The sequence below is a fragment of the Phyllostomus hastatus genome, unplaced genomic scaffold, assembly GCF_019186645.2.
Source record: "Phyllostomus hastatus isolate PE091 unplaced genomic scaffold, TTU_PhHast_1.1 phas_contig_210, whole genome shotgun sequence".
Lineage (NCBI taxonomy): Eukaryota > Metazoa > Chordata > Mammalia > Chiroptera > Phyllostomidae > Phyllostomus > Phyllostomus hastatus.
The window spans coordinates 14365742-14390280 of NW_025333737.1; the positions used below are offsets into that span (position 1 = coordinate 14365742).

General features: G+C 49.5%; 2 protein-coding genes across 2 annotated transcripts; one reads left to right on the plus strand and one right to left on the minus strand.

The window, feature by feature from the left end:
- Nucleotides 1-1023: 1023 nt before the first annotated feature.
- LYZL6 (lysozyme like 6) lies at nt 1024-4471 on the minus strand. The gene is made up of 4 exons (XM_045835640.1): nt 4333-4471; nt 3285-3443; nt 2312-2390; nt 1024-1144 (listed from the first exon to the last, which is right to left on the minus strand). Exons 1-4 carry the CDS (start codon nt 4469-4471, stop codon nt 1075-1077), a joined length of 447 nt encoding a protein of 148 aa, XP_045691596.1. The 3' UTR covers nt 1024-1074.
- Nucleotides 4472-14707: 10236 nt separating this feature from the next.
- On the plus strand, nt 14708-24478 carry SMARCD2 (SWI/SNF related, matrix associated, actin dependent regulator of chromatin, subfamily d, member 2). Its single transcript, XM_045835959.1, has 13 exons — nt 14708-15243; nt 19703-19887; nt 20081-20123; nt 20275-20397; nt 21108-21263; nt 21712-21807; nt 21948-22049; nt 22181-22342; nt 22509-22606; nt 22790-22925; nt 23112-23234; nt 23370-23471; nt 23548-24478. Exons 1-13 carry the CDS (start codon nt 15028-15030, stop codon nt 23599-23601), a joined length of 1596 nt encoding a protein of 531 aa, XP_045691915.1. The 5' UTR covers nt 14708-15027; the 3' UTR covers nt 23602-24478.
- Nucleotides 24479-24539: the final 61 nt, after the last annotated feature.

Sequence of the window (24539 nt, forward strand, 5' to 3'; positions counted from 1 at the left end):
AATAAAAAATTATAAAACAAAATCTATTCTGCTTTACTATCTACAAATATGACCTACCTTCCATTTTGATGCTAAAAATTAATTTATAAAGAGATGCTAACAGAGGATAGTTGTTTTGATTAATACTCTTACTTGGGCATTAAAATAAAAAGTTGGAAATCTTATCATGGTCTTGACTTTTTCTGACATTTTACTGGCCTGTGAAATCCAAAAGTCTGGGGACCGTTGAACAGTCAAATCTCTCGTTTTAGAGCAGAAGCAGTGAAGGCTGAGAAGTCAGGACCTGAGAGGTCCATGATAACAGTCTTTTCACGGCCCTTAGCAAGCTGTACTCCACATCAGCACCTTCCGAGCAAGTCAGATCCTACGCAGAAAAGCCTTTTAAAATCTAGATTCTAGCCCGTCCTCCCACAGAACCCCCAGATCAATGGCACCTAACACCATTTCTCTACTACTTTCTCTGCCTCCATATACCTGGCCCTTAGCCTCAGCCATCACCTATTTCTGAGCCTTCTCTTTACTTCAAAAATAGTTGACTTTCGAAGAATTAGTGGGGTCCTGATATTGTTTCAAATGAGTAATTATAGATTTTACTATCCATTTCATTATCCATTGTATCCATTCATGTGTCCCTTCATCCATGTATCCATTGTTCCTGTGTGTCTGTCTCTCACCACCTAGATTATGAGCACCTCAAGAACAATAGTTATGTTTCAGCTTCCTTCTTCTAGTACCTAGCATACCCCCACTGCATTCGGGACTCGAATATATGTGGAACTAATGATGAATAAATTAACACATTTTTTCCCACAAGGAATGTTTTACAGAAACATCTCCACTGTGGTCCTCTTGGTTTACAAATGACAGTCAGGAACCAGGGGCCTGGGCCTGGGCCTGGATGGGAACAAGGAGGAAACCCTAGAAAACTATTTATTCCTGGGACTCTCGTCAGTTTTATTTGTAACTGGGAAGGGAAGGAAATAGCACGAAGTGGAGGCGAGAGAAGAGGGAAGGGAGAATTTCCCGGGAGGAGAGGAGTTGCGGAATGGCTCCACCGCAGGCCCGCACCCTGCGTCATCCCAGGTGACATCCTGTCATCCAGTAGGAGAGTGGCCGGTCCGCACAGTGCATCCTCCAGGCTGCCCTGTGGGGAGGAAAAGACTGGTTCTTGCCTCCCACATAGTAGCTGCTGCTCCACACACATGACCCAGATCTCAGGGAGTCTTCTGCGCAGAGCAGCTTCATTCCCAGCCGTCTCATCTACCTTCCTCCGGCCCCTCTGATTCTTCCTTTAAGCTTCTCTTGTCCACGGCGTTTGCACTTCCCCCAGTCAGTGTGCTTTGACATTTTCAAATCCCTATCTCCCTCTTTGGAGGGAGAACACAGGCTTACAGGGCTGAGAGTTACATACACATATTTTTTTCCCCAAGTGCAACTACTGACTCTCCCTCCAGAAAGGCTCAGCCCTAATAGTTATGTCCCTTCTTTTGCAAGGTGTTTTTAGAGTATGCAAGGCACCTAACTCCTTCCATCCTCACAGTTGTCTGCAGAGGCAGCCATTTATATCATTTATACATCCAGTTTAAAGCTCAGAGAAGTTAAGTAATCATCCCAACATCCAGTGTTGGTAAGCTGACAGCTTTGGGGGTGACTGCCCAGCTGGTGAGCAACACATTTGTATAGAAAATGCTGCTTCCAGCTACGGAGAGGAGTCCGGTGGCAGCTATGATAGTATTACTTTCATTTTTAACCATGGTCCATCTGATGGAACCAAGTGGGGACACAGGGTCCAAGCTGGACCATCGGATTCTCTGTCCCAGGCCCCTGGACTGGGACTGAGCTTAGCCAGTCTCAGTGGTTGCTTATGATGTTAGACCATAAACTTTGGTGGCCGTAGTGTCTTGGGGACTGTGGAGCAGAGAAAGCTGGTCTGCGGAGGAATAGTGGAGCAAACGCGCCCAGAGAAGCAGAACCCTGCCAGGGAAAGCTTGCCGACAGTTTCCAGTTCAACTTCCGCTCTTTTCCTGAGGCCCAGCTGCACCCTTGTGTGGGCTCGGGAGACACCATGTCCTCTCAGATTAACTCTCCCTCCGGCTAGCTCAGGTTACTTTGTTACTGTAACCAAAAGACTTTTGTTTCATATAATATCAGAGAAAGAACTAGATCCCAGGTCTTCGAGCCAGAGTTCCAAGCCCTGTCATTATCCCACACCTTTCTAGACTGCAGAAAGCGTCTGGTCCCGGCCTATTCTCCCTCCCGCATCCTTCTTGGGGCTCTGCCTGCTGGCTGAGTCCTACAGTGTCCTCCTCACCAGTTCCTCATCCCCCCTGCACTGGACACGATCTTTTTTGCACAGTTGATGGTTGAGAGAAGATTGGGGCTCAGCAGCTCTGAAAAGGAGAAAGAGAATACCTGTAAGAGCAGGGGACAGTCCCAACAACCGAGGCAGACACCTGCTCTCCCTGCCCAAGCCTGGACCTCCTGGGGCCTGAGCACTTCCAGACCAGGCAAGGCCTCCCTTCCAGAGGCCTTTTTAGACCTCCCTGCCATGGCTGCTGGAGGTCAAGGGCGGCCAAGGCTGGAGGCAGGAGGACTGAGGTTTGGGCCTGCTTACTGCCATAGTTTTTAGCCAGAGTAGATGGTGGTTCACCCAAAGCTTGGGGGTTTCTAGGGAAAGGAAATGCTGAAACAGGCAGCACGGAGATTAAGGTCAAATCCTGCCTAATGGCGGCTCTTCAGGTGAAGATCCAGGGACATAAATCAGGATACAAAAGAGAAGGCGAGGGGCAGAGTCAGGCACCTGTGTAGTCTGTGAAATGGGGAGTTTGTCCTTGGTCTTTGGTCAGATCATTAGCCAAAGTTATTACCACATATTAATTAGAGCTGAGCCCCCGGGACCACCAGTCTGGCCACCACTGACTTTATGATCCTCAGGCTACTCTTCTGTAAAGTGGGAATAATAGTTTTCACTGTGTGAAAAGTTGGGTGAAATCAGATATGCATGTAAAGTGCTAAATACATAATATGCTGTCAATAAAAGTTGGCTGCTGCTGTACTGTTACAGGCTGTGCAGAGCCTTTCTGGATCATACTCGAGGATGCCCACGAATCTCCCAACTGGGCAGCCATTAAGGCCACTAGTGAGACCCACTCAGCAAAGAACCCCCCGTGACTCCCCGAACCATCCCTCTGGGGGCATTGTCAGACTGTAAATGGAAAGAGAAGTCTGATGAGTAGAGCTTGGTCATCTCTCTCCCCACTCCCACCTTGGGGCCCTGGATAGACCTTGACAGTCCACGTGGCAAATGTTTTCCGAGTGACTCTGGTGGTCGTTGCACCAGTAGCGGCTGTTGATCTGGAAGATGCCATAGTCAAAGCTGCCATCTGTGTTTTCATTTACCTTTGATATGTTGAAGTTGCTTTCCACAAAAGCCAGGCACAGCCCTTAGAAAAAAGAGAAGAGGCTATTTAGAGGGGGCCACGCTGAGGGAGAAGGAAGATGAAGGAGAAAGAGAAATGAGAAATCGAAATGAGAAGGTCTAAGATGCTGGTTGGAGCCATCAGGCTAGAAACACCCCCTAGCTTCCTCTCTCCTCCTTCAGTCCATCACCCACCCACCAGCTTAACCATTCATCCGTCCATCCGTGCTTCTGGCACTCACTAATAAGCATCTACTGTGTGCCGGGAACTGTACAAAGCCCTGCAAGGGACATTTAGTGGAGTCAAATGCAGATGCTGCCTTCAAAGGGCCTATAGTACAAGAATGAAGATATGCACCGAAAACAACCACAAAGCAAGTTGAAAGAAGGAAGTGTTGTGAGACAGGTGTGCACAAATTCTAGGCAAAATGGAGATATCCTTAAGGTGCAACGGGACGAAGCCTCTGCAATGGGAGTTCCCTCTGCTCAGAATGCTCTCCCCCTGGACATTTTGGTGACCAGCACTGCCCAATGTAACCTACTCAGAGAGCCCTCCCTGACTTCCCTTTCTACAGCAGTATCACGCATCACTCTCCCTGCCTTATTCTTCTGCTCAGCAGTTATCACCCCAGGAAGTACTTCATATAGTTTTTGTTTATTAATTGCTTAGGTCTTCCCCAGAATGTGAACACTTTGAGGGAAGGGGCTTTATTTATATCCCCGGCACCTAAAATATTTCCTGGTACATAATAAGGTAATAATTGTTGAATGAATATGGAATGTTGGAAAAGGTTTCCTGGAGACGGTTGCTTTTTTGAACTTGACTTTCATAGACAAAACAGAGAAAGAAAGATGGCCCCTTAGGGCATGACCAGGAGAGGCAAAATGGGGGGTGGTGAGGAAATGGCACTCACAGTCACTCAGGGAGTAGCCCTCAAATGCATCCAGTTCCTCCTCATGCAGCACCTTGGCCAAGTCACAGCGGTTGATGAGGCCGGCCTGATTTATGGCAACAAGGCAGCTGACCAAGGAGGTGAGTAATGCCCTCATCATCATCCGAGGGGAGCAGGCACGACGGAGGGCCTACGGTGCTCAGGGCCTCACGGTCTTCCTGCTGGTCTTCTCCGACAATCCGAGGAATCTGGAAAGGGCAGCCAAATGTCCTTGCTCACTCACTCACTGCTCCCCACCTGGCTGTTTCCAGCCTCTTCTCTTTTATTCTGTAGTATTCTGGCTAGGGATGCATAACCTGTACCTAATCCCGAGGGAATATCAAAGCCAAAGCCAAACAGAGGGAACATCTAGAAAATAAACCAGCCTATATTCTTCAGAACAGTCAGTGCCGTGAAAACAAAGAGTGGGGCTATTTCTGTCAGTAGTGGTGTGTGTGTTGTATGTGTGCATCTCTCCCCTTAAACCAGGTCTGTGTTCCTGAGGGAAAAGGCCTCAGTTTCTCCATCTACCAGCTCCATGAGCCAGGCATTCAGCAGCTTCTGGTTGGACAAGGTGGCTCCCCCGATGGCCATGTCTCCTCACACACCTTTGGTTCTGTCTTCTAAGACTCACTCCATACCATCCTGAGTTTGAAACCATTTTTCTGTTTCTCTCTCCCACCCTAGAGTTGCCAGATTTAGCAAATAAAATTACAGGATGCCTAGTTACATTAGAATTTCAGACAAACAACAGATACATTTTTAGTATGTCTCACACAACCCTACCCTGCCCTGACTCAGTAGGTTCCTTCAGAGACAGGTGTCCCTGAGCTTTGGGAAGCAACGAAGTCCACTCTTGGTGTTCCCTTGGGGAAGACAGTAGTTCTGGCAGGTGCATTCCTACCTCCCCTCCTGCAGCTTACCTCTCTCCTACTCCTCTCTGATCCCAGGTCTTAGGTGGCCCAGGGACTTCTGTGAGAATCTGTAGAACAAAGCTGTCTGGATAGGAGCCTCCTCTTTTTCATGAACTGTACGCTAGACCCACCCAACCCACAGCTCTTTCTGTTCTAAAGAAGGTGGGAGTGCTGGGCTACGCCCCACCCCACCCTGCCTTCTGGAACCCCTGTTCTGTGATGTCATCACTCTCCTGGAAATACTCTGGTCATAACCATGCAAACTGTGTCCTGAGGCCTATTGTAGCTTTAGGCAGAAATGGCAGACAGGCTTGGCAGGGTAGGCGACAACTGTGATGAAGACCACTGGGTGGAACAGGGTGGAGAGGACTGGTTGTCCTGTCTGTCTGCCTCCCTCCCCTTCTGGGCACAGGACTGCCTTGGGGGAGAGCTCCACTCCCCGTGGGGTTTTAGTGGGGCTGCGAGCCGCAGGGCTCTGTCCTCCACGGGCCAGTGTAGTCTGAACTGAAACTAAGTAGAGCAGCTCTTCTGAGAGCACAAGCCTCCTCTAGGAGGAAGCGGAGTCCAGACAGACGTCCAGCCCCAGAGTCCACCATTTCTAAACACACGCTTGTCTTTACTGCAACCCTAAAATTCAATAAATGTCCCTTGTTGTGAAAAAAGTTTGAGTTGGGTCTCTGTCACCTGCAACCCAAAGAGCACTGCCTAGTAGAGTCGGGTTAACGGACTCTAGATGGGGTTAACCCTCTATGAAATGAAGATCTGACAGCCTGTCACCTCCCCATGAAGGCCACACCTTCATGGGGAGGTGACAGTATCATTAGTCACCAAGGAAGTCTGGAAGATATTTCCACCAACTGGAGCAAAAAGGAGGTAAGAGAAAGTTTTGTTACTGACGGCCACTCTTCCGCCTGAAACAAGATGGCAGGATCCGACCAAAAGAAAGTAGGAAGCGGTTTCTGACCTCGGGGACCTCCAGCCCAGATGGAGGCATTGGTAGATACACTTTGCTTCTTCCCACAACCAAAACAACCAATTTAAAAACCAAAAACAGCCCTGGCTGGTGTGGCTCAGTTGATTGAGTGCTAGCCTGCAAACTGAAAGGTCAGCAGTTCAATTCCCAGTCAGGGCACATGCCTGGGTTGTGGCCTGAGTCCCCAGTTGGGGGTGTGCAAGAGGCAACTGATCAATGTATCCCTTGCACATCAATGTTTCTCTCTCTCTCTTCCTTTCTCCTTTTCCCTCTCTCTCTAAAAATAAATAAATAAAATCTTTTAAAAAACAAAACCAACTAGAACTACCAGAAAATCAAACTGTATGGAAGTCCGACAACCAAGAAGTTAAAGAAGAAACATTCATTCAGACCAGTAAGAGGGGCAGAAACAGGCAGCGGGGTGGAGAGGATGTGCAGCAAAGCAATAGACCAGGTGGACCGGGTGGTCCCACGTTCATGTGCAGATAAGCCAGGAGGAACAACTGGGGAGCAAGACAGACAACACAACCCAGGTTCCAATGCAGGAAACTAAAGCCTTAAAATGCCTGGCTGTAAAAATCTATGGGGTTGTGGTGGCAGGAGAATCTCCCAGCTTCACAGGACAGTTTGTTGGAGAGACCTGCAGAGTCCTAGAATGTACACAAATCCACCCACATAGGAATCAGCACCAGAAAGGCCCAATTTGCTTGTGGGTAATGGGGGAAGTCACTAAAAGTGGGGTGAGAGGCAAGCAAGTGGCATTGTTCCCTCTCTGACCCCTCCCCCACATACAATGCCACAACCCAGCAAGGTCAATTGCCCTACCCTGGTGAATACCTAAGGCTCTGCCTTTTACAATATAACAGGTATGCTGAGACAAAGAAATGGGCCCAAATGAAAGAACAGATCTGAAATCCAGGAAAAGAACTAAGTGACAAGGAGATAGCCAACCTATCAGATGCAGAGTTCAAAACACTGGTAATCAGGATGCTCACAGAAATAGTTGAGTATGGTCACAAAATAGAGGAAAAAGTGAAGGCCATGAAAACAAAATAAAGAAAAATATTCAGGGAACCAACAGCGAAGGGATAGAAACTGGGACTAAAATCAACGATTTGGAACAGAAGGAAGAAATAAATATTCAACCAGAACAGAATGAAGAAACAAGAATTTAAAAAAAATGAGGAGAGGCTTAGGAACCTCTGGGACAACTTTAAATGTTCCAAAGTCTGAATCATAGGGCTGCCAGAAGGAGAAAAGGAAGAGCAAGAAATTGAAAACATATTTGAACAAATAATGAAGAACTTCCCCAATCTGGTGAAGGAAATAGACTTCCAGGAAGTCCAGGAACCTCAGAGAGTCCCAAAGAATTTGGACCCAAGGAGGAACACACCAATACACCTCATAATTAAATCACCCACGATTAAAGATAAGGAGAGAATCTTTAAAGCAGCAAGAGAAAAGGAGACAGTTATCTACAAAGGAGTTCCCATAAGATTATCAGCTGATTTCTCCAAAGAAATCTTGAGGCAAGAAGGGGCTGGAATGAAGTATTCAAGTCATGAAAGGCAAGGACCTACATCCAAGACTGGTCTACCCAGCAAAGCTATCATTTAGAATAGAAGGTCAGATAAAATGCTTCACAGAAGGTAAAGTTACAGAAGTTCCTCATCACCGAGCCCTTATTATATGAAATGTTAAAGGGACTTACCTAAGAAAAAGAAGATCAAAACTATGAACAGTAAAATGACAACAAGCTCACAACTATCAACAACCAAACCTAAGAAAACAAAAACAAACTAAGCAAACAACTAAAATAGGAGCAGAATCTCAGAAATGGAGATCACATGGAGGGTTATCAGCAGGGAGGGGGAGGGGAGAGAACAGGGGAAAAGGTATAGGGAATAAGAAGCATGAATGGTAGGTACAAAATAGATGGGGAGTTAAGAATAGGATAGGAGATGGAGAAGCCAAAGAACTTGTATGTATGACCCATAGACATGAACTAAAGAGGGGGAGGGGAGAATGCTGGTGGTGAAGGGTGCAGAGCATAGGAGGATAAAGGGGAGAAAAAAAGGGACAACTGTAATAGCATAATCAATAAAATATACTTTTTAAAAAAGGAAGCGCTCTCTCAGTGGGCAGTGCTGCCCTGTGCCCAAGGGCTGCAGACTTCTCCCAGTTGGGCAGCACATTGCATCTTGGCATGTGAAGCCAGTGGGAGCTGGAATGGAGGTAGAGTCCTAGGAGGAAGGCATCCTTGGGGTACTGTTACTGAACCCAACCAGCTGGGGAGGTCCTACTGCTTGCCGCCTACCAGGCAAGTCTCCAAAGATGGGGTTTGGTGGAAAAGAAAGGAATCTTTTATTTGATGTTAAGTTTCTGCCTCAAAGTACCTGGGTAACAAAAGTAAGGGGGAAAGGAAAAGTCAGAGTATGACATCAAACATAGCTATTTAAATATTTGTCATTACAACTACTACATAGGTTCAAGCACTGAAAATAACACAAGAACAAAAATCTGTTCACAGTGCTGACTATTATCACCAAGGTCTTTGGAAATAAGGGTGAGTTTCTGCTTCAAAGATCGTTCCCTCTAAGACACCCAAAGGAAAAAATCAGCCAATTACCCTCAGCTAGCTCAGTTCAAGGTTGCACAAGGAACCTCTTTTCCCACCCAAAAGTATCCTAAATGTGGGGGGCTTCACTGGTCTCCAGTCACTGTCCAGCTTCAGGGACCTTCTGGAGATTGTGCCCCCAGGCCTCTGCACACAGGCCCGCACTGGCCACCATTGGCAGGCCTGCTGGGGACCACTGGCATGCCCCCCTGTCCTGGGGAAGAGAAGAACCAACGGACTTTTTGCTTTCTGGTGCTTCAGTTTCCAAAGTCCTTTCCCAGAATCCTATGCATGCAGAAAGCGGTGGGAACGTCCAGACTTCCAACCAGTGAGGGCCAGTGTTGGCCATATTTGCCTTTGCCCCTCTTCCAGCCATGTGTTCAGCAAAGGGGCAAAGTTTCCAGTCACGTATGCACAGCTCAAAGCCCTCCCCTATTTCCGGGAGGAGGTGTGTGTCCCTCTGTTACAATAATATTTTATAAGCTACCATTTGTGGCCAAAAATCTACAGGTGCCTCAGTGACCCAAATAAACCTGTCTGTACAGGATTGGAGCCGTAAGCGGGAGGAAAGGCTTCTGTAGCCCAGGGCCACGTGCTGGAAATTTGGCAGGGGAATGCCTCCCTGTAGCTTAAAATCTTAGAGGGGATGATGTCAGCACTCAAAGGGGGCTGGAAGTACCCTCTGCCCCAACCTCCCCAAAAATGTGACAGACAGGAACCTAGGGGGATCCCTACCCACTCAAGGAACTGGAAAACCCAGGCTGGGGTCCATGAGCACCTTCTGGGTGTCACAGCCTGGGGCAAGAAGGCAAATGGAGGCCACAGATCATCCATCTAAATGTTTAAAAGTTGTAAATCAAACTAACAAGCTGTTAAATAAAATGTGTTCTATCTTCATATTCTGACAAATATTCCTTTAAAAGGATACATTTTTAAGATGTGTATAAAGTTAAGGTGTGTATATGACTGAAAGGTAGCAACATATCAAAGATGACCAAATGTAATTTTTATTGCACATGTCTGGGTGGCCTGTTGACAGGCTGGCCACGTTGAGATAAGTGATAAATTACACATAATTCATAAATGAGCATAACTATTCCATGAAATTTATTTCTCCTACCTTTCTCTCACCAGAATCACTAGTTATGTTATTATCAAGATTTTAAAATATATTTAAGGATTAAAAGCAATTATAGTCACAGTAAAAAAATTTAAATATATTTTTGTGAAATATAAATGTATAGGCAAAATGCAAATTAGAATTAATGCATATCCAATTTTTATATCAAAATTATTTACATAAATCCAAATATTTTACTTCACGTTTTGAGAACTTAATTCAATTTTAAGTAACTTTCAATTATAAAATTTAAATTGTACTTAAATTACAAATTTAATTGAAATTTTAATTTAAAACTTAAGTAATTTTTAAGCAAAAATGTTAAAATACATAATTCTAGCATTCAGTGTCCATCTATGTGCCAATGTGGAGAATCAGTATCATGTTATGTCTAAAGTCTAGACATACAGACAAGATTAAGAGTAATGTTTAATGTGATTTAAATAATATCGTGCAAAATGCAAATGTCCTCATCTTCCATTTACAACTGAGGCAAATACCGTACTAATTCATGTGTACCTCCAGAACCACTAACAGGAACACAAAAACAAGAAATCGTACACTCAGCGTTACTATTAAGTGCTTTTTCATTGCACTCACATCTATTGTCATCTGAGAGGAAAGCTCTGACAAGTTCCTTAACTCGTCTTTCCTCTCACCTAAGTGGTACCTTTCTGCTCAAAGCCTCTTTGCACTTCCAGAGAGTACCCAGCAGGGGCCCCGTTCAGCTTTCATTAAACCTGCAGAGGCATTTTTTTCTCCCCCATGGATTTAGGGTAAGATGTGAAGCACCTCCCTGGGCCTTGAACATCATTAGTCAAGAGAGTGGATGTTCAGGGTTAGGTCATGCCGTGCCAGGGCTGTGCGCCAGATCCTGTGTGACAGAGGTACCTGCTGTGGTCGTTAACAAATTTAATCATTTTATATGAGGGGGACTCGAAAGTACAGGGCCCAGGGAAGGGATTCTCTTGCCAGTACTCAAGATGATAGTGAAAAATATGCTTCTGGAAATAAATAGCTATAGAAAACTGAGAAAAATGTGAGGAAATGTCTGCTTTTAGTTTTCGATAAAATACGAGAAAACCCCCAAATGGCACAGCCTGCTGAGATGCAGAGTGCGAAGAACTAACATCAGTGACAAATGAAACCTGCCCTGCCGGCAGAAAAGAGCAGGATCCTCATGCAGAAAACTCAGCCAAGGGCGCAGGCGCACATTTGAGAAGTTCCCCCAATGCAGAGCAGAAAGACATGTAGAAAACAACGAGACAGAAGAGGAAGGATACGGATGACCAGGATCAGTGGCGTATACTGGGACAAAGACACCAGAGCTGAAAAAGGTGAGCATGTGGATCTGGCAGGTATCCTACATCCCAGGGAAGTACATGAAAGGACGGTCACCACTTACACATATTCAAACTACATATTAATAACACTGGTTTTTTGGCTTTATTATCAGGCTTATATATTACCCCATAGAATATATATCTTTTCAAATACTTTACACGTTGAATATAAACTAGACTACAAATAATACCTCAATCACCCCTGCCCCCCGAAAGGAGGACTTCTATAGGCTCCATGCTCTGGCTACAATTAAAAAACAAAATCAAATCAAACAATGAAACACACACACACACAGAGTAATTACTGGGCCAAAGGTAAATCCAAATCTGGAATTAAAGGTTTCTAAAACCACAAAAAGGTCATTAACATATCAAGTTTATGAAATCATAAAGTCGGAAGTATTTTATGAAATAATAAAGTTGATAACAGTTCATGAAAAGGGGAGTTATGGGTCTGTCAAAGTTGAGAACTCCAGCACCAGGTAGACTCAGAAGTGGGGGAAAGCTCCCTCATCCCCATCTTCAGGCCAACTCGTTGTGCATTTTACCCAGTGGCCACTAGAGGGCAGAAGCAGCTTACGCGGCACGTGCCCAGAATTCTGTCTCTGTTCACTAGCTGGGGAGGTGGGAGTCAATATCTCCATTTTACACAATGGTAGAGCAGGAATTTGGGGTGTGGTCTCATTATTTCCCGATTCCACCTTGTTGGTTCCTTAACACTAAGTGTCCTCGCTGTGCTACCATCAATTTTAAAAGGGCGTCCTGCCCCCAGTGGGGCAGCAGTCATAGCCCCAGTCTGCAGGGCTGATGTAGAGGAGTTAGAGATGGCATCAAGAGATGTGATGCTTAAAGTGCCTCTAGAAGACCTCCCAGGCTGGGAGTACTCTCTGTATTGACCTTCAACCTTGTCGGAAACCCCATCGTTTTAAAACAAAGCAAGTGTCCATTACCAGACATGGCAACATCACATTGCAACCAGGCTAAAGAATGGAACATTGGAAAGGTACTTTTTCTATGGGAGAGGGAAGGTTTACATAGGGGTGGGGAGGTGATGGTTGAGCACTTACTGGGATGCTACAGTGAAAGCCTCTCAATAAAAATGATTGCTGACAATATTGAGCCCTCTCAGTGTGTTACGCAAGAGGCTAAATTGTGAATGCAGTTAATCAAGATAGAGGTCAGTACCGGACTCAGCTTGGGCTCAGGTGCAAGGCTGTAGCTGTCTACATTCCTGCTGCTCTGGGTCCGGGGGCTTGGCTGTGGGGAGAAAGGAGCTGCAGAGGCTTGCCGCAGGGCTTGACTGTTGGTGAGTACAGTCAACTCACCAACAGCTTAGTAGAGGTGTGGTGGTGCAGCCACAGTAGGGATTTTGTAGCGAACCATGGCATCAGCCCAGGAAGAAGCGTCAGGGTGAGAAAGCAGGTGTGCGCATTGTCAAGGACAGGCACAGACTCAAAGGCCAACAGCTGCTTGATACCGTGAAAAGCATCCCTGAGATGACAAGTCCAGGGCCTTTTCCCAGGAGGCAGTGAAGTGGCTGATGACAACTGCTTTTTTTGTTTACTTAAAAAATATATTTTAAAAATATTTACTGTAAATTGACATGCATATAGAAAAGTACACAAATCATAAAGATACAGCTCAATGATTTTCACATAAAATTAATACATCCAAATAACCAGCACCCAGATCAAGAAATAAGATAGACATTATGACAACCCCAGAAGGTTTCAAATGTCCCTTCCATTTACTATCCAGTCCCCCTCCTCCCAACTCCTCCCTTTTCAGCTTCAACCCTTTCCGTGCCCACATTCACCACCAGCATTAAAAATTCTTTCTAGGGTATTCCAAAGTCAATGTTGAGAATCACTGTTTTTATAATAATAGTTATCAAACTTGGCGGCCACATTCTAACAAATCAACTGGGGAACCTCCACCTTTTGAGGTAGAGTAGGGAAGAGACAGCTAAGGCATTGTGGTGCAGTAGAGAAACTTGGAAGCCAGAGAGCCTGGCACTTACAGTGATAAAGAGAGAGGAGAAAAGTTAAGCAACAGTTGGAGGCAGAGAGGTTCTGAGGTGGGAAGGGGCTTAGCAGTCTGAGAAATTGTCCAGAGAACCGCTGGACTGACTCTTAGAGAGCCAAATGCAGGGATTTAAAATGAGCCAAAGGAGTTAAGCAGGAGCCAGGTCCAGGAGAACCTTGTATTCCACAGGAGGGACTATGATGTTCAACCTAAGAGCAATGGGAGCTTGTTATCAATGAGGGACCTTGAGCCCTACCCCAGAGTCTAGGCCTACTGAGTCATAATCTGCATTTTTGACAAGAGCCCCAGATGTTTCTTATACTTATTAAAAGTTTAAGAAGCACTGGCATGTATGATGGGGAGAAAAACCCAGACCACCAAGAGGATAGGCTACTGGGCATAGCTGAGGCACTTTATTTGGAATACTTTGTGATACAGGACAGTAGTTTTTGAAAAGGTATTTAATATTTGAAAATTAGGTGCTATAAATCCTAGAGGAAGATCTTATTTATTGAACTTCAGGGAATTTTCTCATAACACAAAATTCCTTCTCCTAGAAACACTTCCTGTGGAGTAAGGTACTCAGCTTCCTTAAAGTGAAGCAGGGCCACATTAAAAATATGAGATAAGAAATGGTCGCTTGGGCCCTGGCTGGTGTGGCTCAGTGGACTGAGTGCCCACCTGCAAACCAAAGGGTCGTGAGGTTGATTCCCAGTCAGGACACATGCCTGGGTTGCAGGCCAGGTCCCCAGCTGGGGGGTGAGTGGGAGGCAGCCACACATTGATGTTTCTCTCCCTCTCTTTCTCCCCGCCTTCTCTTATCTCTAAAAAGAAATAAAAATCATAAAAGAAGAAAAAAGAAATTGTCGCTTGGCCTGGTCAACCCTTAACAGAGCTGCACCGGATCTGGGATAGCCCATCTCCCTTGGCAAGTCTGAGCCAACAAGGTGGACTTCTAAAGACAGTTAAGTTGGCAGCTGTTCTGTTCCTGAAAGCAGCTCTAAGTTGAGTCTTTAATGGTGAAATTGTAGAAAGTAGAATTTCTAAGAGCAAAACTATTTCTAGGAGCGTGGCTGGGTACTTCGGCGAGTAAGGTACACCGAGGAGAGGGCATCAACTAATTGTTCCCAGCTTTAGCCCTAGTTGACCTTCGACCTTTGACCCCGTGCCATGCTCGGCGTTTCTCGGAGCAGCTTCCGCCTCCGCCCCTCCTGAGAAAGGCCCGCCCAAGGGCTGCGGGCAGGGCCCTAGGGTCGGCGGTTACGAACCGTGCTTGTTGGGGGCGGTTCTCGCGAGGGGCGGGATTTGAGTAGGCATCCCAGCATTGGGCTGCTGGGTGTAGGCGGGGCCTAGCGCGGGGCTGAGTTGGGCGGAGCAAGGAGTTAGTTGCCGCCTCTGGGTTAACTGGTCTCGGGTGGCTAAACCTCCGGAGGCCGTGGGCAGCAGGCAGACCCGAAGCGGTCCCGCATCTAGGATTTCCCGGGCTGGACCACAGTCAGGATCGGCCCTACCCCAAACGCAGTCTGTGAGGACCTCGGGAACTTGGATTAGGAAATCCCGGAACCTGGATCAACAAACCCTAGAACCCGGAATTTAGATCGGAAAGTCCCGGAGCACGGACCGCGGAGCGGACTCGGCGCGGAGCCCGGAGTCCGGATCGCTCTACCGCCGGACGGGACGGAGCGATGTCTGGCCGTGGCGCGGGCGGGTTCCCGCTGCCCCCTCTGAGCCCCGGCGGCGGTGCCGTTGCTGCGGCTTTGGGAGCGCCACCTCCTCCAGCTGGACCAGGCATGCTGCCTGGACCGGCGCTCAGAGGGCCAGGACCGGCTGGAGGCGTGGGGGGCCCCGGGTCCGCCGCCTTCCGCCCCATGGGGCCCGCGGGCCCCGCGGCGCAGTACCAGGTGAGCAGGACGGATGAACGGGCGGCGCCACGAGCACGCGGGTGGCAGGGGACTAGGAGAGGGGGTTCTTGCGGCAACCTCCTAGACAGAAGACACAGGGGCCCTGCATGCGGAGTGCACAGGACATTGTGGAGGGCAAGGCCAGGGACCCTCAGAATCTCTAGGTGGTGGTGAAAGACTTGGGGACAGGCGAAGAGAGGGGAGGGTTTGAAGCAGTTGGGAGGCTCTGTGGGCTTCTTTAGAACAGGGATTCAGAGTACCTGAGAGATGGAGGAGTTTCGGGAGCCAGTAAGTTGTGGGCGGGTGGGCTGAGAAATAGTGTAGATCCTACGGTAAGGGTTCCTGGGAAGTGATCAGAAAGTTTTAGGAAAGGGCCCTCCCTGAGAAACCAGGGTTACCCTGCGATTGGCCTTGGTCCCACTCGAAGTCTGCTTTGTTTTTTCTAGTTGGGAACTGGCAGAGTTCTAGCCTGTCTGAGATGGCTCCCAGCTGTTAATGAGGAGGAAGAAGGGCCTGGCTTCCCATGGGCACGGGAGGCCTGGGCTAGGGCCAGGGGATTCTAGCCTGTGCAGTGGAGAATTGACTCCTGGGTCAGGCCCAGGAGTCTTTGCATTGAAGACTGAGTTAGACCAGAGAGTGTGGTGGCCAGGCCCGAAGAAGGAGGACACAGCCCGTCGTGTTCTGGGCAGACTCTCTTTTTGGCTTTCTGCCTGGTGTCGCAGTGTCCAGGAGTTGATTAGTTTGGAGGAGTGGAGAGGCTCCACTGAGCTCTGCTGCTCTGGGACTGGAGGGGCCTGTGAGAGTTGCTTCAAAGGGTTCTGTCCTGACCCCTTTGGGGTTTGGCTTCAAAGAGAGCTTCTCAGGTTGCAGCTTCAAAGCCTACTGAGAGGCAGCAACGTGGTGCCTGTGTGAGGAACTTAGCCTGACTCTGCTGGTGGGACTCATCAGTCTCCCAGTTCATTGTTTCTGGTTGTTCCAGAATGCTTGGGATTGTGCCCATCTTTTTTCCTGTCCTCTCTCCACTTTTATTTAGCCTTTAGGTTCTAACAATGCCATATTCCCAACCCAGTGCTCCCAGCTTTTTGCTTCTAGCAAGTTTGAAGGAAGGAAGCAAGCAAGCAAGCAAGCAAGCAAGCTGGGGCTTCTTCTGTTCTCTCCTCATGTCTCCAGGTAGAGGTCCCAGAAGTGGATCCTCATAGAACAGTGTAGATGCATGTCTTCCCAGGAGCTCTGCACTCTCACTTTCTAAAGAGATGCTTAACTGGGAACAGTGATTTGTCTCTATTATTACTACTCATTCTTGTTCCTCCCTCAAACAAAACAAAACAAAACAAAGGGTCTGGGTTTTGACAGAGACAGACCTGGTGTGGACTGTAGCTGGGCATTGTCTTTGTCATCTTGCTCTTCCCCTTGGGGATTCATGGGCCCGAGGTGTCGTTTAGGGATGGATGCCTGCATCAGTCCTTTTCACCCTGGGCCTGCTAGCTGAGACCTGACCTGGGAGCCTCCCTGTGGGCCTTTGGCCTGGGAGGGGACTAAGGAATGATAGGAGCCTCTCCAGTTTCCTCGCCTTGCAACCCAGGAGACATTTGCCTTGGGGAAAGCCCCTGAGAGGGTAGATGCCACAACAACTTCTAGGGAGTGGCCTTGGGCCAGTTGCAAGGCTGAGCAGGCTAGCTGGGTAGCCCCTGGCTACTGGGGGTGGGGAAGGGGGTAAGAACATGAGGAAGGCACTGAGCTTCTGCTTCCCTTGGCCTTGCATCCCACCAGTTTCTCATGGCCTCCTCCTCCTCCTCTTTTAGGGAAAAGTCATAGAGGTAGATGGGGAGAGGGAGGACACAGTTCTTTGTCTGACATCAGGGAGGATCACATTTGGCCTCTTACCAAGTCCATCTGTGTGCTCAAGGAGGAGGGACTTGAGATCTGAGCAGCAAAGGGGTTCCTGTCTATTAGGGCGCATGAGGTGAGCTGGGAAGAGCAAGGATTTCAGGGCATTTCAGGGCCCAAGTTGAGCAAACAGGGAAACCTGTTGACAGAAGGGAAGTGATGACCCACCTTCCTCCAGGGAGTGGTTCTAGCTGTGGATCACTGTGAAGCATATAGCTGAGAAACAAAAATACCCCACAGATTGCTGGGTTCACTCCAGAGAGTTTAAAATACTTTTTACTGGTGGAGGGTTATGTTCTCTTCTTCTAGGCCCTTAGGCCCAGCCTCCAGGAGCACCAGTACCACCAGTTATGAGGCAGGGCCAAACATGCCCTCTGGAGGCCTGGAGGTGCCAGCGTCTAGGCCCAGCCTTCTGTCCCTGGGTGGTGGAGGCAGAGTAAAGCTTAGGATGTGCTTTGGTGCTAGGCTATAGGGCAAGGAGTTCATTGCATGCTTCTAGGGTTCAGGGCACTGAGCCAGCCTGCCTAGCACTGCTGCAGGTGGGGAGTTAGGGAGCCTGTGAGTTCTGGGTTTCATTCTTTTTCATTTTTTATAACCCTTGGGTTGTTTTTTGGAAGAGGAAGAGTTACTAGTGGAGCTTGGCAGGGCCAAGCTGAGACTTCATGAACTATAAGCAGCCTTCCCCTGGGCCCCTTCCCCCTCTTAGAGGAAGCCGAGGGCCCTGGGCGTGCTGAAGGCTCTGTGCCTGGGAAGTCTGGAGCAGATGTCTGGGAGGGGCCTATTCCAGGCCTGCCTGTGCCACCCTGTCTTGGGACTTCCTGTTTTTCGAGCACCTGCCCAGGAGGGGTGGTGCCTCAGAGGTTTTGTGAACACCCTAGTGAGTAGCTTCATGGGGAACCACAGCTCACACTCTGCAGGTTGCATTGCCTCAGGTGTCTCTCCCCTTCGGATCAGGCACCAGGTGGGAAAAGCCCACATCTGGGATGTCGGAGGGCTGGGCTTCCAGCCTGTGGTCACACTGACTTTTTTCTGTAATCTCGGCCATGGCTCATTAAGGCAGAGAAACGGCTGTCTTTCATGTTTCAACAGCTCAGATGAACCTCTCCTTGATGAGGAGAGACTTACGGCAGGACTCCTGAGGGTCCCGAGCACCCCCAGTGTTGAACTCTCCATTCTCCCAGATGCTTCCTTTTCACTCTGCTCTTCCTTTTCCCTTCCCCATGCTTTGGGTCATGTTTCTCCCTATCTCTGCATCTGGTCAAGAATCTGACCCTCTGTAGTGAGAACATGGGTCTCATGCTAGATGAGGAGATGGGGGAAGAATCTCATCTCCCTGGTGTGGGCCAGGGGTCCTTTGATTTGGTGCCAGGCCCCACCCAGCCTGGCTCGGTTGGCTGGTTGTGCTGCTTGCATAATCCGGGCCCTGGGGCCAGCCCTGTGAAGCTGCCAGGGACAGTGTGTGTGTCAGGCAGAGCTGCCAAACAGGCCTTGCAGATGCAGCCACGGTGCGAGGGGTTGTGGGGGGAGGGTACTCCCAGATGGGCTCCAGAAATGTTGGGGAGCTGGACCTCTTTAGGAAATCCTTCTGTGGGCTTCTAAAGAAGCCGTTTCTGTCACCCACATTTCCTCTGCTGACCTATGACTCTGATTCTTGCATCCCAGGATAATCTTATCTACATTCTCCAATTTGGGATTGTGAGTGCTAAGTTGAGCCAGGTGGTGTGTGAGCCATAGGCAGCGTCCAGGTGTCAGCTGCTTTGTCTCCCACAGTCCACCCAGAGGCACAGCTCCCCTTTTGGGATCTTCCGGTATAGGGTTTGGGGGCTGGGCAGTAGGGAGGTGAGAGAAGGGCCTAGTTCTGGGATGTGAGTAGGGGCCATATGGTAACCAGATGGTCTCTGTGCTGTGCCTGTGGCCACCCCCGCCAGTTGGGACCTGTCCAAGCCAAACTGTTGCAGCTTGCTCACCTGGAGTGCCGCTGCCTGATGGGCTTGCCAGCCCTCTGGACTTCTTTCCTCCTCAGTCACAACTCCAGGCTGGCAACAGGGGATGGGTGTAAGGGCTCTGCCGGGTCAGCCTGCTCATAGCACACACTCCACCCCACTGCTTGGCTGTGACTCAGCCCTCCTCCTGCCCCCTCAAGCTTCCCATGCTGTGCCTCTCCATCCTAGAAGGATGGGAGTGCTTGGTGGGACCATTTGAGGGCCTCAGGAATGCCTTGAAGCTGGTCCCAAGGAGCAGGGGCATAGCCTGCTGGGGCTAGAAGGTGGCCATAGGCCCTGAAAAACTCCCCCAGGCCTTTCCCTCTGCAGGCAGGATTCTCCTCCCACCGCGCAGACTGTGCAGGTCTCATTTGTTGGCACTGCTGCCAGGGGTTGAAGGGGCGGGGCAGGTGTGGTTTACACTTCTGCTCTGTGCGCCTGCTCCCCTTTGTTACTGGCATTCTAGCCCGGCCTCTGTGGTGTGCTGCTCAGGGCTGGACCTGGCCGAGGACAGAATGGAGGGAATGGGCTGTGGGTCTCATGGGACTCTGCCACTGACCTATGCACTGCCTTTGGCTCACTTCCCCCAGCGGCCTGGCATGTCTCCAGGGAGCCGGATGCCCATGGCTGGCTTGCAGGTGGGACCCCCTGCGGGCTCCCCATTTGGCACAGCTACTCCACTTCGACCTGGCATGCCGCCCACCATGATGGACCCATTCCGAAAACGCCTGCTTGTGCCCCAGGCCCAGCCCCCGATGCCCACCCAGCGCCGGGGGTAAGCCTGACCTATTTCTCCTAGCCTACCTAGCACAGCCCTAGCGGTAACAGAGGGCTTCCTTCTGTTCTAAGAGCTGTGAGGACTGAGGAAGACTCCTCATTCTGTTGGGGGAGGGTCCTGGGGACTGTAGGGATGGGTGGGGAGGTCCTTTGGACCACTGACCTCTTAAGTGAGTTTCTGTCCTTCCCAGGTTAAAGAGGAGGAAGATGGCAGATAAGGTTCTACCTCAGAGAGTGAGTATGTTGGGAGGGGGTATAGGAGGTCCACCCAATGGCTAGCTGGCTATGGATGGAGTCAGTCTCCCCCAACCATGTGACGGAGAAGGAAGGGAGGAAAGAGCCAAAGCTGCAGCTGAAACACGCTGATAATTCCTTCTTCCTCCAGATTCGGGAGCTTGTCCCAGAGTCTCAGGCGTACATGGATCTCTTGGCTTTTGAGCGGAAGCTGGACCAGACCATTGCTCGCAAGCGGATGGAGATCCAGGAGGCCATCAAAAAGCCTTTGACGGTGAGTGCGGCCCTGGCTATTCCCGGGTCTTCTCAAGTGCCCTGCCTCTCCTTCGCCTGGTTTCCAGGGGCCAAGCAAGGGTCTACATGGGTAAAACAGAATTTTTCACACTGCAATGCAGTCCTTTAGTGGAGCATGAACTCAGTTTAATGTGGTAGGACTCACATGTTTTTGATGAAATATACAATAGTAGAAGTTACAATAATAATTCTTCACAGTAAGGTATTTACCACAGTAGTAAAGGTATTATTTTATAACATTTTTGTTTCAGATGTGTATATAGGTGTGTGTGGATCCTGGGTCATGCTTTAAAATGTAAATCATGTTGCTGGTGGTCAGCAGTTTGAAAAGCAAGATGAGAGGGTAGATGAGGGTAATTCCTGTCTCCTAAGCTATCCCTAGAGAAGCTTTCTTTCCTTTTTCTTTTTTGAATGATAATCTAGAACAATTCCCTGAAGGCTTTCTAGGAGACAAGAATAATTTGGGGCCATGATGGGTGGATGAGTTTCATTTAAAATAAGAGCTGGAGGTTTCTGGTTTGCCCGATAGCACTCAGATTTCCTACTCCCAATTCCTAGTGCCTAACAAGGGGCCTGGCCCACAGTTGCCACCCCACACTGATGAGGAATGCGTTCAGATGGGAAGATTGGGCAGCATTGTTTCCTAACGTGTTGGTCCATCTCTAGCTGGTTGTCTTTTTTTCTCTTCAGCAAAAACGAAAGCTGCGGATCTATATTTCCAATACGTTCAGTCCCAGCAAGGCAGAAGGTGACAGTGCAGGAACTGCAGGGACCCCTGGGGGAACCCCAGCTGGGGACAAGGTGGCTTCCTGGGAACTCCGAGTGGAGGGAAAACTCCTGGATGATGTGAGTTGGGGAAGGAGGTGTCTGGAGAGGACTTGGCCTGTGGGATTTAAAGACTGGGGCCAGATTAAAGACTGGGGCCAGACGGTTGGGTACATCTGGGGAAGTCCTGCCTGGGGAGAGGGCAGTGCTCCTGGTCAAGCTTTGTGCAGGGCCAGGCCAGGGAAGAGGTTGATTTGTAAGGTTATTACAACAGTTCTCCTGCAGGTGGCAGTCAAGGGTCTTGAGGAAGGGTCCCCTTTTTAATTCATAATCCTGTGCTAACAGTGGGGCTGCACGGAGAGTCCTTCCCCTGCCTCCAGTCTCTCACTCTTCCCTGCTTCCTTCAGGGCCCAAGAATCCTCGGTACCCTGAACTTCAGGGCTGAAACAATATTTCTCTTTCTGGGGCTTAGCATAGCTTAGCTTTGAGAGCTCAGCAGCACTCCCATCTCACCCCTTTCTGTCCCCAGCCTAGCAAACAGAAGAGGAAGTTCTCTTCATTCTTTAAGAGTCTTGTCATTGAGCTGGACAAAGAACTATACGGACCTGACAACCACCTGGTGGAGGTGAGAGTTGACCTGGGGCTTGGGAGCACAAGCTGATGTGTCAGGTGGACAGCAGAATGGCCTTGGGCCCCTTGGAGGGCCAGCTGTGTATGTTCACGCCCATCCCCTTGATGATGAGTTCTGCTCCCCTCCTCTGCCAGTGGCATCGGATGCCCACCACCCAGGAGACGGATGGCTTCCAGGTGAAACGGCCCGGAGACCTCAACGTCAAGTGCACCCTCCTGCTCATGCTGGATCATCAGGTGACATGCCCTGGGGCCATGTCTGGGGGACTAGGCTGTTCTTCCTGTAAACCCTTTCGGTCCCTGCCCTATTCCTTTGCTTTGATTTTCCACAAGAACCCCTCATCTGACCCCCTTCTGGCCATCCCCAGCCTCCCCAGTACAAGTTGGACCCCCGACTGGCGAGGCTGCTGGGAGTGCACACACAGACGAGGGCCGCCATCATGCAGGCCCTGTGGCTTTACATCAAACACAACCAGCTGCAGGACGGGCACGAGCGCGAGTACATCAACTGCAACCGTTACTTCCGCCAGGTTAGTTGGGTCACCGTGCCCCCTCTGGTCTTCGCAGCCCCCGCCTTCCCTGCCGCTCCAGTGCCCCAGCCCCACTGGGCTAGCTCTTGGCCACATTCTTCACACTGACCCTGGGATCATCCACTTCCTTCTGTGCCCTGAAAGGCGTATTTGGTACTCTCCGCAGATCTTCAGTTGTGGTCGACTCCGTTTCTCCGAGATTCCCATGAAGCTGGCTGGGTTGCTGCAGCATCCAGACCCCATTGTCATCAACCATGTTATTAGGTAAATGGGAGGAGGGCAATACGAAGGCTCTTCTAAGAGCAGTTTACCTTTGGATTGTTCTAAAGCTAAAGAGAAGCAGCAGGTGTGGTTTCCTGCTCCCCAAGTGTGTGCTGGGTTGGCCTCAGGTGGATGGGATGGACACCACTATGTATGTACCCTTCCCCTCCTGTGCGCTGCCTGCAGCGTGGACCCTAACGACCAGAAGAAGACAGCCTGCTATGACATCGATGTGGAGGTAGACGACCCACTGAAGGCCCAGATGAGCAATTTTCTGGCCTCTACCACCAATCAGCAGGAGATTGCCTCCCTTGATGTTAAGGTGGGCTCTCTGCCTTCCCAGCCTCCTCTGGGGCCCAGAATGGTGATGGGAAGGCTCTGTTGGGCATTTCCATATTTGTAGTACCTTGGAATGGGATTTCTGTCCAAATCCTTTGGTATTAGGCCTGGAAACAGACCCCCTAGGGGTGGGGGCCAGTCTGACACATGTATGTACCCCTTCCCCCAGATCCATGAGACCATTGAGTCCATCAACCAGCTGAAAACCCAGAGGGATTTCATGCTCAGCTTTAGCACTGACCCCCAGGACTTCATCCAGGAATGGCTCCGTTCACAGCGCCGTGACCTCAAGGTGTGGTCTTCTTTGCTTGAGTTGATTCCATGTTAAGCTCTGGATGGTTTTATCCTCAGACTGTTCTTTCAGTTCCGGGGGCAGATTGGCTCAGAGTGGGAATTAAGCTACCACTTCCCTTCTGGCTCTTTGCAGATCATCACTGATGTGATTGGGAATCCTGAGGAGGAGAGACGAGCTGCTTTCTACCACCAGCCCTGGGCCCAGGAAGCAGTGGGGAGGCACATCTTTGCCAAGGTGAGGCTCTGCCCTGTTTGTCCTCCTGCGATTGTGAGCAGCAGAGGCCTGAGCTGCCAGTCTGTCTGTCTTCCAGGTGCAGCAGCGAAGGCAGGAACTGGAACAGGTGCTGGGAATTCGCCTGACCTAACTGCTCAGGGATCCCTTCCTTTCTACCCAGCCCTGGAACCACCCTCTCCTCAGCCTGGAAGGGACCACCATCTGAGGCTGCACACAGGATAAGGGGGTGGGTGGGTAAGGGGTGTCTCCTGTTACCCTCTGCTTCCCAGCTTTAGTTTCCTAACTGTAGTGATAGGATTCTTTGTTGCTCGGTCCCCAAAGCCTTATTACTTACTTTATGCATTGGCTTTAATTGGGTACACAACGGATGCCTCTGCCCCCTGCAGGCAGGCCCAAGTAGGACTACTAGAGGCCTTGCTTTGTCATTGTAAAGCAGAAGTTTTGGAACCAAAGGCCACTCACTGGCTTTGCTTGTTTACAGACTCCCCCTTGGGGCAAGTGCCCTAGCTGGCTCTGGGGAGCTGGGCAAGGAGGAGGGCACAGCCCACACTCTTCCTCGCCTTTCTAAACCAAAGTTCTTTGCCATTCCTACCAGCCCAGCCTTGCTGCTGGATTTTTTCCTTTTCTTTGGGTATTTGCACTATTTGGGAGCCATTTTTTTGTACAGGGGGTAAGTTGGGGTTTTTCAGGGAGCCCTATTTGGTGCCTCCTCCCTTATTTTCTTTCCTCAATCTATGCAAGCGGCTCTGGCCGCCATCATCTCCTGGGATGCCAGAGGGCCACCACCCAGCTCTTGGGCCCAGGGCTGTAAAGCCTCCTAGAGGAAGGGGACAGGGGACGCTCAGGTGCTCTGGCATGGCCTGAGGTATGGGTGTACGAGCTTGGCGGAGGGCAGGGGGAGGTGGAGAAGAACTCATTGCCATTTGGAGGGTGGGCCTAGGGCTTTAGAAAGTGCCACTTCTGGCAGGTTTGGAAATTTCCAAATAAATCTTTGTTTATTGGTGGTACCTAGACCTGGTTATTGAACAGTGCAGCCACTCACAGCCACTCATTAACCAACTGAGTCCT

Coding starts and splice junctions, on each gene's coding strand:
- LYZL6 (XM_045835640.1), bottom strand. CDS start 4,471: ATGATGAGGGCATTACTCACCTCCTTGGTCAGCTGCCTTGTTGCCATA. Junction 2,391..3,284: donor TTGCCACGTGGACTGTCAAG/GTCTATCCAGGG, acceptor TCTCCTTTTCAG/AGCTGCTGAGCCCCAATCTT. Junction 1,145..2,311: donor GCAGGGGGGATGAGGAACTG/GTGAGGAGGACA, acceptor TCCTCCCCACAG/GGCAGCCTGGAGGATGCACT.
- SMARCD2 (XM_045835959.1), top strand. CDS start 15,028: ATGTCTGGCCGTGGCGCGGGCGGGTTCCCGCTGCCCCCTCTGAGCCCC. Junction 15,244..19,702: donor GCCCCGCGGCGCAGTACCAG/GTGAGCAGGACG, acceptor CACTTCCCCCAG/CGGCCTGGCATGTCTCCAGG. Junction 21,808..21,947: donor CTGACAACCACCTGGTGGAG/GTGAGAGTTGAC, acceptor CTCCTCTGCCAG/TGGCATCGGATGCCCACCAC.